Source organism: Sparus aurata, chromosome 23 (genome assembly GCF_900880675.1).
Source record: "Sparus aurata chromosome 23, fSpaAur1.1, whole genome shotgun sequence".
NCBI classification, from domain to species: Eukaryota; Metazoa; Chordata; class Actinopteri; order Spariformes; family Sparidae; genus Sparus; species Sparus aurata.
In genome coordinates this window covers 15,079,583-15,093,359 of record NC_044209.1, presented here as the reverse complement: position 1 = coordinate 15,093,359, position 13,777 = coordinate 15,079,583, and the positions used below count along the sequence as shown (strand labels likewise).

At 40.7% G+C, this 13,777-nt stretch overlaps 1 protein-coding gene across 1 annotated transcript in view; it reads right to left on the bottom strand.

Moving 5' to 3' along the window:
• The window catches only part of lmtk2 (lemur tyrosine kinase 2), a 28,394-nt gene that overhangs the window by 13,953 nt on the left and 664 nt on the right, over positions 1–13,777 (bottom strand). Inside the window, exons 2-6 of the mRNA XM_030407754.1 lie at positions 6,814–6,947; positions 6,485–6,638; positions 5,723–5,799; positions 5,418–5,536; positions 5,042–5,129 (exon numbers count right to left, since the gene is read on the bottom strand). Of these exons, the coding sequence (XP_030263614.1) occupies positions 5,042–5,129; positions 5,418–5,536; positions 5,723–5,799; positions 6,485–6,638; positions 6,814–6,947 (572 nt within the window). The remainder of the gene's footprint in view (positions 1–5,041; positions 5,130–5,417; positions 5,537–5,722; positions 5,800–6,484; positions 6,639–6,813; positions 6,948–13,777) is intronic.

Genomic DNA, 13,777 nt, shown 5'->3' with positions numbered 1-13,777 from the left:
CAAATTCCGTTTTTTCCATTTTAATTTTTGGGAATTCCGTTTTTTCAATTTAAATTTGGGGAATCCAGTTTTTTTTTTACCTTTTACTCTTATTTTACTACTAAAACAGTGTTTATTTAATGTAAATGACAAGATGTACACAAATTAAATAGCAATTACCTTAAATTTATTGAGGTGACAAACACATTTCCTCAATACTGTACTGTAGAATACACTAAAGTGCATCAAAAACATCTGATTTCATCATGTCTTCATACTGTAGTATATTTTGTGTTTTTATGGGTTTCATTGAATAAAAACATATGGTAAGCTCTCAGGCAGATCCAGTTAATGTTTGCATACCAAAATTGTTGTGAAAATTTAAGTTGTAAATATTCAAAAAATTAGCAAAGATGACCAACGAAATGAGAAATTATACTGTGAATTATACAGTGAAAACACCAACCCTGCCCCTGTCCTCTGAGCTCCCATACCAGGCAAAGTCAGCTAAGAGGGCTGTGGCTAACGGGGCTAGCTAGCTATCTAACAGCAGCTACTGTTAGCAGCAGTTAACAGTCACTCTGGTATTATGCCGATAATATGAATCGGACAGGTGGCTAACTCTCACGCATTACAACTTTAATTATGATTTCTCAGGTCTTCTTCTTTGAAAAACAACAGTTCACCTGACACATACAAGTCGTTCGGGAACTGCTCGGCTCTGTACTGAGGGGTTAATGTCGAGTCTCTCAGTTTTTTCGCCGACGAAGACGGAGCCGTGGGCAGCCGCTTCGCCATGCTTACATTGTTTTGAAGGGGGCGTGGGGACTTGTTGTGTCAGCCAGATTTGCTTCCCTCCGTGCAGTTTTCCTCAGACATACGTTCCTCTTCCACGCGAGAACAGCATTTCAGTGAAATTATGTCAAATTCCGTGTTTAACAATAGATTCCGTTTTAATCGGCCAATTCTGCGATTCCGTCCGCGATTACATGATCGCGGAAATCATAGGGCCCTAAATATGGAATATTCTACTTTGAGTCTTTCTGATATTTCACTACAATAGGTGCATAAAAAAAAATAATCAAAGAGCAGTCTGAACATGCTTGTCTACATTTTACTGAACACTATATTTATCTCTGGTTCCAAAATGTAAAAGCATTTGAAATCATGTTTACAACAGGGTAAGATGAATGGGGCTCCCTGAAAAAACCGAAACCATGCTGTACACATCAGAGTCGCATAATATATGAGGCGCTTTTTATTAAAAAATGTCAAGTCGCACACCATTACTGAGAGTGCAAGTTTGTGTTTTTGCGTCTGTGGGTTTACAAAGGTTTTACTTTTCCCTGAGCTATCTCTCTACAAGCAGCTTAGATCGCTCATCTTACGTAAGCAGCATTGCTTGCTTCAACCACATTCACCCCCACACACACACACACACACACACACACACACACACACACACACACAGAAACAGTATCACAGACAAACACACACAGCTCGGAGAAGCAGTCTTCAGAGAAAAGCTATATTAAATGTATGGTAAGCGATACCCTCTCTGCCTGTCTTCATTTGTGAAGGCTCTGCAGCAGGTGATTTGGTCTGGGTTTCAAGGAGAGGATCCAACACTGTTAATGAAACAACATTAACTGTGAAAGGCCAAAACAATTAGGCTTCGTGTCTGACCCATTAATAAACAAGATTCATGTCTGACTCAACCACCACATGATCGAGTTATGTAAATAAGTGGATACTAGATGCAGGCCATGTTCTGATTACCATTAGCTTATTTGTTTGTAAGCTAAAGAGAGCAAGTGGGCCATTAAAGGAAATGGGAAATCCAGGATAAAGCACCTAAACGGTGCAATTTAGCCAATATGGTTAGTCACAGTGTAACCAACTTTATTTGTTAGATCAACTCTATTTCAAAAGAATGCGTACCATTAATAAGCCAATTAGCCTAAACAAGTCAAGAAGGACACCAACCAGATAAGGACGACTTTACCGACAAGACAAATTATTATAATGCTTAATATGCATATTGGCAAAGCATGGTCACTTAAGTATAACTTAATAAATGCCATGACAGTAAGAGCGCTTTCATTACAACATGAGGATTGCTGCTTTAACGAGCATAATAAATGAAGGAGATCAACGTCTTTCGAAAGCCAAAAGTCAGCTGGCTCATGTCTGAGACCCTGAACCAGAGAAGGGTCTGAAAAACCTCCTGGCCTGGCACTAGGAAGGAGATCCATGCATTAGAAGCTGTCACTCACACTATGGTATTTGACATTCTGTGGCCCCTGCACCAGTTGCTTGATGTATTTTGATGTCTAAAATGCTTTGAGTCAGGGTTACCCGGCACGGGTGATACAGGACAGAAAAACCACCATCAATCATCAGGCTGTCCCTCTACGCTGGCTTTTCGGGATGCATCTTGTCCACTGCGCAGCTGCAGTGTCATATTTCATGTTTTGGTATAAAGGGGGATGATTGAAACAGCCTGAAGTATTTATGACGCTCTTTAACTTTTTTTTTCTCATGTGAAGCAAGTACTATTTTGAAGTTTCAAGTGGCATAAATGGAGCATGTGGAGTGGAGAAAACACGCATTGTGTAAGAAAATATCCCCCTTGGATGAAGTCCACAAAAGTCTTTATCCACAGAGGAGTAACGAGCATGGACATCACTCAGTTGTGCTACCCTCACACATTATCACCTTCAACAAACAGGACCATATCTTCATCACGCTATCTGCACTGATGAATCACATACACTTGTGATAAGTCATTCACCTTGACTTATTTCCATCCCCTGTCAGTGACGATACAAGAGCCGACTGGGAAAGACCACAATGCCAGGACACGGGCCAGGCTTGGGCAGCTGACAATACACCGGCCCAACGAAATTATGCAATGTCTGGCAACATGAGCCAAACCGGACCCTGCTGGAAGCGTTACCAGGTCGTAGAAGTGGGAAGGCAAGGTGGGGGTGGAGTTACTCAGAGTGTATGTGTCACCTAAGCAGCAGAAATGCATTTCCTTCTTCCTGCAAGCTTATAAAATGTGGCTCAACATCCAAGGAGCAGAAATGAAAATGACGCTGCAGTCTGCACATTTGCACGAAGGCAACTGATACGCCACTTGAAACAGATTCTAATTTGCGTGTAAAAATACTGTGAAGTCAAAGTTTTTAGCTCAGGTTAGGCCAACTCATTGATCGTTACAACAAATAAATCACATCCTGAATCCTGGACACACGAAGCAGCTAATGGCTGGAACTGTGCATCTCTTGCAAACCCAGACACACCTGGGTCTGAATCATTCAGACGGACACACACAAGATTTATCACTGCCCGAGTAGGGCAAGGGTCATCTGATTCAACAGTAGAGTCACGTAGAGATGACAAGTAAAGCCTGCGCACTGACTGACTGGTTGTTGACATTAGTGTTTTAATCAAGGCGGGTTATTTTTGAGGCTGCAGTTACAAGTTAGTGATGCTGGTTGGTTTTCATTCTAAATCTTATACTTGGAGGCTGTTTGTCAGACTAATATTAAGACATCAGTTATAGTGAGAAAGTGTCATTTTTTAAATATCTGATAGAGTAAACGATGAGTGAATAAAAAAAACAACATTATATATTAAAACTGTAAAACCTATATTTTAGTCACCTTGGGGCATTGAGAAAACACGGTGTTAACAAGGTTTCTAAGCTGATATGGTAAACTTGGTGAACTCGAGTCTTATATTCCCTCTCTTTTAGCTCTGTTTTGGTTTCTACCAATGCGGGAGAGTAATATCTGGATATTTATCTGCTCACAACATCAAAAGGGTGAGAGTGAATCAAAAACAGAAAAGTCATGAACTGGTCAGCTAAACAATGAGCAGGAAATAATAAATATTTTGTAAACCTGAAAAAAACCCTGTTTTCATCCCGTTAAGTCATGTTAATGATATAATAACTATAATAATAACGTATTACTGTGATATTTTTCAGAGATGGTCATGGTACCTTGAAAATCTCATTCTTTTGCAGCTGTTCTGGGTTTATATCATATTTGAAGGTGTTTCTATTGTTTTTGCTGCCACGTTTTTGACCAGAATTGGAAATACTTTTCCATAAAATTTTATCAAACAAACAACAAACTATAGCCTAAAATATTTAATCAGCATCTCTTCCTGAGTCTTACAACCGGCTGGACTGCATTGAAATGTGCAGTGTTTCCTCTTTCCATGATAACTAAATCAAACAGAATCTAAATTGGAGTATATTTTTAGCTGCTTAATGGATTTGTCACCCCATAGGTTTTCTTTGGTAACGGCTTAGTTTACCTTAGACTGAGTTCAAAAGTCTCCAACATACACAAGGTGCAACCCATAAAAATGCACAAACACAGCATCTGGCGGAGCTGACACTAGAGGAGCGTAAATGGAGCCTGTTGCTTTACTGGGTGAGGTGGGAATGTGAGAAGTCCCAAGCTTAGACTAGCTATGCGAGTTCAGGCAGGGGGGAGGGGAGCAGAGGAGGGAGGGGAGGGGAGGGGAGGGAGCTCCCAGCAGTCCAGGCCCGGCCCACCCAGGACAGATAGAGAAACAGTTAATAAATCAGCTGTCGTGATGGAGCCTGAGTCACTTCAAAATGTGGAGAGGAACGGAAAGGGCTAATTTGGGATTGAGATAGTAGGCTCTCTGTCCAGATGGTCAGCAGAGCGGGTCAGCTGTTCATGCTTGCTGGACAGTATTTAAAGGGGTCTTGCCCTCTGAATTTGTGAGCTTAACAGACTGACGAGAGCTAATTCTCAGATTTCTCAATTAATGAAGCCTTCTAAGTGAACGATGACCGAGATGTCAAGCAGTAAGCAGACGATACCTCAGTCCCTCCACACTTGCACACAAATAATGCTAAATAAGAGTACACATTGCAGAGTCATAATACATGATTTCATTCAACATTTACTGTAAAGTTGTTCATTTGGGCTGCAATTAAAAGATTACATAACAATCAACATTTGTTTGAAAATTAATTTGTGCCCATAAATGAGTAGAGGACGTGGCCACTCACCATTTCACAGTACTCAAAGACAAGCAAGAAGGGAATGGCCTCAACACACTGTCCCAGGCACTGCAGGATGTTCGGGTGCTGCAGCACTCTGTAAAGACAGCTGATGTTAATTAGGACTGCAATAAGGTTTTTAAATATTTCCTTTACACAACATCGGTAAGGTTTGCGAGGATATTAGAGGAAAGGCAGAGGGTGCTGCTAACATTACTGTGATGTCATGGCTATTTCTGTCGACAAGCACTGCAATGATGTCCTTCCAAACACATAATCAAAACACTACCATTACTCAATCAAATATCAAACATCTGAACTGCGGATTCAAAACATCTGAATAATAATAATAATAGTATCCAGTGAATGGAGTTACAGTGTTTACCTGTATGGATCCCCCTGCTGCAGGAAATCATTCTGCTCCTTGGCACTTGCATTAGCTTTTAACTCCTTCACCACCACCCTGGCTCCACCTGGATCTGTGTAGATTTCACTCAGAAGAACCTGTTAATGCATACAAACTTTTAAGACTTGACGGGATACAGAGAAACAGGCCAGATGGTAAAATAGGTCCATTATTTCCCAACAACTGCAGAGAAAAACACTGATGAAAAAGGCAAGAGGCCTTGAGATGATTTAAATTATTTGGAAAAGTGGCAAACTTCTACATTAAAAGGAAACAAATCTTACCTGACCAAACCAGCCATTGCCGATCTCTTGGATGTAACTCAGGCTGTGACGTGCTACCTGCAAGCCTGTGGATCCCTCTGTTAACCAATCAACAAACAATGTTAACATAGCACGTGTTGATCCTAAGTGTGGTGATTTCATTTATCGCATAACTTATCACACAAAAATGTGATAAGTTATGCCGTGTAGTATGTAAGTAAGTAGTCCCTCATTACTTAATGATAAGGAGAAGAAGCTGATTACTTCAACAAAACTAATTAGATACTTGTCCTGATCAGGATGAGGGATCAATAAGGGATTTCTTGATGAATACTCAATCTTTGATGATCACTGTACCGGACAATGACAAGGTAATTACTAGTAATCGTCACTAGTTTGTGCCACTCAGAAGCTGATTTGGAGTTAATCAGTAGGTTGATTCACCGATGTTTACGTCTAAATGTGACCTTAATAAAATTATCATAGTATTTCCCAGTCTCTGTTCTAGTAACTCATCATTAAAGACTATATAGTGCAAATGGCAAAAAACAAACCAATCTTCCATATATTTTCAAAGGTTTGTATGTTTACAATTCATTTCTTGTTAACCAAAAAAAACAAAAAAGGAACCTCAGACAACAAAATATTGTGTAATTCAAAAACATTATAAATCTGTTATTTGCATGTGTATGTCCTGGATGGATGGATGGATGGATGTAGAATACATGTGCATGTTTTGACATGCCATAAATCTGTTTTTCTGTGGGTGTGAATGAGTCTGACCTGTCATGCGGGCAGGAGGTTGGAGGTGTGGGGGTCCAGGCAGAGCCACAGGGGACACAGCGAGGGTGTACACCTCAGCTGGGGACTGCATAGAGGGAGTGTCCTCTGCCGGTGGAGTAAAGTCGATCTCATCATCGAAGTGGTCTTCAAACTCCTAAATCAACAACAAAAATCAAGAGTGGATGTAAACTGGCTTGTTTCACAACAGAAACTGAATTCACAGACACCTTCCATCTTGCTACAACCCAACTCTGTATTCATTATGTGTGGCCCACATGGGCCCAGGTGGAGCCATGTCTGCCTGGATAGCTGCCTGCCGGGACTCTCACCTTGAAGTTGATCTCCCTCTCCTTGCAGCAGGTCACACAATTCACTAGCAACACCACCAAGGCCACGAGCGCCGTCAGGGACACCACCAGGGACAGGTAGAGAGACACAGACAACGTGTCGCCTGTGCTTCCACCTGAAATGAGAAAAATGGACAGAAACCATGCTGAATCATTTATAGCTGTGCTTCAAAACTAATTTGGCGGAGAACGAAAGAAAGCAGCTGACAGCCTTGTCATGAGCATTAAACGCTGGGTGTGTTTGACAGTAATACAGCAGACTTCGGGTGGCATGGCTGTTCTACCAAATCCACCCACAACAAACACTTAACAATAAAAATAAACTGCACCGCTTTTAAAATGCAACTTCTTGAGCTTCCTGCTCTCTTTCACCAGCAACGCCTCTGCAGAGGGAAGAAACACAAAGCTGTAATACTGTGAAAGACAGTAATTTTGCTATGAGGAGTCAAAACTGTGATTTTTTTTTAAGGTTTACAATTTACACAAGCATGACATGACTCTCCAGACCAACTTCAACCCCTAATCAGCCATTCAGACAGCTGTGGGGGTTTCCACTGGCTGATCAGCAGCTGATGGTGCAGCAGCGGTGACAGAAGGTGTGGGCCCGCTCCAGTGAGGATGGTGCTGTCACAGCATTTCAAGTGTCAGGGCTGATGGTAGCCTTTCTACCCCCACCCACTGTGCTGCTTAGTCGCTGCTCTTACTACGCTGATGCTGACAAACACACAAACGCAGGTTTACACCGGCTTTTATTCATGCAGCTAAACAGCATAACCCAAACCATTAGCCTAATCTTAACCAGGAGCTTAGAAAACATGTTTCGCTGCACAAGGCAGACTTTGGTCTTTATGAAGACTACTTGTCCTGACATGGTCAGTGTTTAGGGATGCAGATTTGTAGCAATGTCTTTAACCGACAGCCGGCTGCCTTAACAATCCTTAATACATGAAAAATGTTGGGTGTGCTTAGATTAGAAAACTGTTTTAACTCCTTATTATGTTTGATACGAAGTAAGAGTCAGTTACTTGTATTATAATCAAATATTATTTTCTCATTCAAGTATTTTGTATTCCATTTTTTTTCCACACACAAACACTAACTATTAAAGCATTACAGCAAGCAGAGAATTTTTGCACAAAAAAAGATATAAAAACATCCACAAGAAATAAAAGTGGGCTGAAGTAGGCTGCAAAACTGTATACATCGCAGCTTTTATTTTGAAATAAGCCAGTGATATATCAGATTAATCTGTATGATTTATAACGAAAGGATACTACACAGGCAGAATTGGTAAGTGTTAGCCACAGCCTTGTTTCCAAAAGAAAGTATCTAAATGCTGTCAACCTCTTGTGAGCCAGCGCCTGGGCTGGGAAATATGGCCTCAAATCTGATATATATAATAATATAATCTCATATCACAATAACAATATACTATTTATATATATTGCCACGCCTGATTGTCTCCATGTCTTAAAAGGTCTTTGCTCATTTCAAAAGTATGACTACATACTTTTTGTAAGTTCACTACGTGGTATCACATTGTAATAAATGCAAACATTATCTCAGCCCACTGCATCTTGACATGGCGCAGTGTGTGTTTGTGCTCGAGTGTGTGTTTGTGCGTACTGAAAGCCAAGTGAGAATTTGTGGGAGACTCTCCTCCCCGTTCTCCCTGCTGTGTTTATTCTGTCTCCCACTGGTCGCAGCTTGTCAGGTACATCCTGTCTGCTGCAGGGGACATCAGCACCTCCTGAGTCTCCTTCTGCTCAACTACAAACTCCCAACAGATGAGAGCGGGTGCTGAATACCCCCAGACGACAATCCTATCTCTAGCTGTCCCATGTTTTCACACTCTTACATGAAGGGTAAAAAGAACAGACTAAGGCCAATCAGTCTACATTTAGCCAGTAAATATGAAAACATAACTTTTCATCTCCATTTTGACACATTTTTCATTATATAAACTCATCCAACTGGGAATAATCTAAAAATGGTGGCACCTTGTAGTGTAAGCTCATCCAAATGATGCCATATGTTTGCTTAGACCCTTCCTGGTCCTGCAATGATCAGCAAGAATCTAATTTTGTGTTGTTCTCAAGTCTGTTTGGATAGCTTATCCCACAATAGAGGTGCTATCTTTAATCTGCCTTTATGCTTAGGTTGCAGGTTGTAGACAAAAGTGACAATGGTTTGTGTGTGAAACTTAAGAGTGCCTTGTGATTAAGGGGGAGAAGAAAAACAAAAGTTACTTTTTTTGCTTCCCAACCAGAGGTGAGGGCAGACAAAGACAAGGTAGAGAAAGGGGCAAAAGGGGACAGTGCCTGATGACAGTGCCTGATGAAAGTGAAAGTGAAAAAAGACAGAAGAGAGTTTTTTTTTTATTTGACCAGTGCAGTGAGCAGATAGCACTGGGTCGGCCACATGACATGGACGTGATAACTCTGAGCTAACCATCCTCTCACAACCAGCTTTATTTTATTTTACACACGTGCAGTTGCAGAACTGAATGTCAATGAGAACATCTAAACTGTGCACACTGTGTTATTAAACTGCTGACACCAAGCAAAGCATCTGGGATGCGTCTGTCACACACTTACCAGATGCTGAATAATGTTGTTGTCAAAAGAAACAGGAGAAAGACGAACAGATTTAGCGATCGCTACGGTGCTGGCATTTCAGTATGGACGGATCTCCGAAAAAACAAAAAAACTATTGTGGATGTATGTTGTTTATACACATAAACAATGCTTTATCATGTATTCACACTCACAAAGTCTACACCAACAACCATGCCATTTTTACGGGAGACAGGCCAAGCCTCAGCACCAAAGCTCTTGTGCAGATGTGATTTAATTAATCTGACATCAAGTGCTGCCTTCCTCTAAATTATAAATAAAATATTCTGTTGAAATGAACCCGAGATTAGAGCTTGTAGAGGCGGAAAGAAAGTCTGACAACAGGCTGAGCAGTGATTTTACTACAAGTCAGGTCTGTTCAGATGGAGCAGTTGTGTATTCAGACAGCACAGCCTGTCAGAGCGCAGATGAGATGAGCAGCAATCACTCCATCTCCCTGGGGAGCATTAGATATGATCCGAAGTGTCAGCCATGACCACAGAACACCAAGCTATCACTGACAAAAATAGACAGAGTGGCTGAATATGGCCTCTTGCATCCTGATTTTTTAGAATTGTCTTGAGTGCCGTTAGTTTCCCTCCCTGCACAGAAAACATACTGGACCTCGAATCCAAAACTAGATGACAGCTCTGTTTCCCTTACCTCTGAGGAAATGTTTACTTCGGGAAAAGTGATTAGAGAGATAATGTGATGCTAACTGTAAAGGTTTGAAAGACCTGAAACACTGATATTTAACTGATTACTAAAAGATGGCTGTTCACCTCCACAAACCTCTCCTCTGTGCCAAAAATTGCATCAGAGAAACAGCGTCTGTGGTGAAAAATTGATGAGTAGAGGAATTAAAGATTAAATGGGTCCATCGTCTGGACACAGACCAAGTACAAGTAGCTCTAAATGCAGATGTGTACTTACATCTGTTAAGTTAAAGTGTTTCCTATCTTGCAATTTATCACTGACATCCCAAGAGACGTGATAAGCCTTATAAAGTCTAATACGGCCTCATTAAGCGTATACACAGTTCCTCTGAGGAACAGTAAGTGGAGAAACAGCTGGGAAATTGACACAGCCCAACTCGATAGACTTAATCTGTTATAAACACAGACTACACGATATTTTTAATTATTTAAGGTTGTTCTGAGTCAGACAATACATTCAGCACTTGCCATGTCATTCTTCAGGTGGGAAACACTACAACTGATCACACATCCACCGCATAAGAAGAGTGAAAAACACAAACTAGCATCTGTAGTTCCCTTAGCTGACTGACCTCCTGCACATAGTTGCATTTGCCATGATCAGACTATGACAAATAATTAATAAGGAGGGATTCTATGTATTTAAAGAGCATTTTAACCTCACAAAATTGGGCATTAAAAAAATGTATGTTCAAGAAATATTCAACTAATTTAATAATTTTTCGATACCTCTAGTGGACCAAATAAAATATTATGGCTGGCCGAATTTGGCCAAGAGATAAGAAACACTCTTATAATGGGTGTTCAAAAGTAAAAAACATGGTGGTGGTCCCAGACAAACCACTGGCCGAGCTTTCCTGGTATTAGCTTAACACACGGTATTAGTAGTGAGTTGTTAGTTGAACTGGTGAGGTACAGAGCTACAGGTACCCTTCTCATATTAGGTAAACATCAAACCTCCATAAAAATGTACATCATAAAAACAATAAGTACCACATGCATCACTGTACTGATGTACCAGCCCCCCCCCCCCAGCCTCCTACTGAGTCAGGGAATCCCTTGAATGGGGTCTTCCCTTAAGCCATGCAAGCAAGACCATCCTCTAATTCTAGACTGGCAAGGATTTACATGAGACCACGAGCAAGCTGAAGATAAGCAAAACTTAACAGCTCTGTTCCAGTCGGATCAAAAATACGTCATGTGTGCCTATTTGTTATGAAACACTTCCTTTATCTACAATTATAATGTACCAAATGAGTATCTGTCATTGGCAGGAGCAATTGTTCGGAGAAAATAACAACTGGCTTTAATAAACACAAAGCGTGACTTAACAACAATCCTGTGAAAAATTTGCTGTTAATAGTAGGCAGCTGTTTTTATATATAAACACCTTCCTTCTGTTTCAGTGGAGCAGAGAGGTTTGAGGCGATGCAGGACTCCCAGAGACGCTGCAGTGGCAGTCAGATAGGAACAAACAGGAGCTGGGTCACGGCAGCTCTACATGGGATCAGTTCTCCTCCGTTAGGCCTTATCTGAGTCATGGGTTCATATTATGACTTGGCAGGCACCACCAAATGACTCAACTGGTTTTTGGGACCAATACGGCAGGGAGCTGCCAGGTCTTATTTCGGTTCCACTGCATATTTCAGCAGGCATTCACTCAGAGGGGGAGCTGACCCATTTTTTGCAGATTTCACCCACCAGCGTGCATTACAGCGGATGTCTGCGCTTTCAGTTTCATGCAGGATGAAGGATGGCATTGTCTGGCTGACATGTCTGGGTTGAGCTTAGATTTGTCTGTCTGCTAGACTGAGACTCATCGATCAAATGATGAGCCCAGGGAATTGAAGCAGCCAATATTTATGGCTGCCTTTGTCAGGATCCGTATTTGCAAGCTAGCATTCTGTCCATTTCAATTATAAAAGGTCTGTTAATATACTGTCAGAATGTCGAAAACATTGATTGGGGCAACGTAAAGGAGAGGCTGGTGTTAAAGCACCATCCAGTACATCCTGGTGTGCCAGTCACTGAATCACTGAGCAGTGTAGTGGAGGGGTTAAGGTCAATGTCCACCTGGTTACAAACCACACATGACTCCATCACCTGGCTGTAACTACAGTTAAAACTTCCGTTAAAGCTCAACCTTTAATCATGTTTGATGTGCGTAAACAGAGCGCATGTCACTTGAAGTGCTTTGCAACCAACCACAGTTATTATTTTAACAATGATCTTACTCACAAGCCATAATCTAAATCAAAACTTACACAATCAGGTATTACCATATTGTAGCTGTTCGTGGTGGTAAACAAAAACTGGGGAACTGGGGCAAAGAACAGGTTGCTATGTAATAAAAGCATTAAATGCTTGCTCATACTGCAATATCACTGTCTTGTATGCTGTATTATAATAAGCAAACATCACTGTTGCTAATCATTGACTAATGCCGATAAGCTTGGAATGTGTTGCGATTACACATTACCGACCCTTGCTACAGCATATCCATGTATGACTCCATTCTTGTATATGCACCACATCTGAGGAACAACATTTGAAGGCCAGGGCAGCACTGCAGCACTTCATGATAATGATGTTGATCACGTGTTTTACCTTTATCAAATGATTGCAGTTTCTTGCCCATTGCCCATATGGCATCCACAACATTAAGACTGGAACAAATGACTGTTGATGTACTGGATTCATCTACAAGAACTGATTTATTAATTTTTGGTTTAATCAAAACTCCTAATTGTCTTCAGTGATTAATAATCATGAAAACTGTCCTCACTTGGTTTTCTGTTGATCCACTAGCAATTAAATAAATATAATAAATAACCCACATTGGTTTCCCGAATAAATCTGCTGGGATTGAACTGTCATACAGTCAACTTCCTCCTGTTTCTGTAATTCTGTCCTAAGCAAGCAAGAGCAAGAGTCTCTTACTCAACATATTAACTGTTGATTTTTTTTAATCACACGGGTATATTACAATGTGGCACAGGATTTTGCTCCATGAAAACACTTTCATTCACTCTAAAATAATCCAACCATTACAACCGTGACAAAACCTGTTATGCAGGGAAGATGCCTGGAATCAACAACAAAAAGGTTATTCAAGGTCCATCTCGTAACAATTACAGTGTTTCCATGCTGGTATGCCAACATCCAGTGCATTGTCCCATAAACTTTGTTAAATGTCAATGACTGGACCAACCCCACTGAAAGGTTAAATATCAATGCACCTGCAGTCAAAGCAGTCTGTACTATATTAACTCAGACACATCACAACTTCCTGGAGTCTGGTTTAGTTGTGTTAAATATTAATCACAAATAAAAGAGACAAGGTTAATAAGTACTTTCTGGGATCTAGTAGGGGAATGTAATGTTTGTGTTGACGTTAATTAGCTGAATCGTGACGATGACATTATTTTTAAATTTTCCTTTATATTCATTATTTGAGGATTTAACAGCACATATAGACAGACTATATCATTTCTATGCTGTACACTCAAAACAAAAGTAGTCAGTGCAAATATCCATACACTGAGGAATGGCACTTCAGTAGTGAGAATGAAATGCAATCAGGTTGTTGTGTTGTTAGCTATTAGCTGCTGGTTA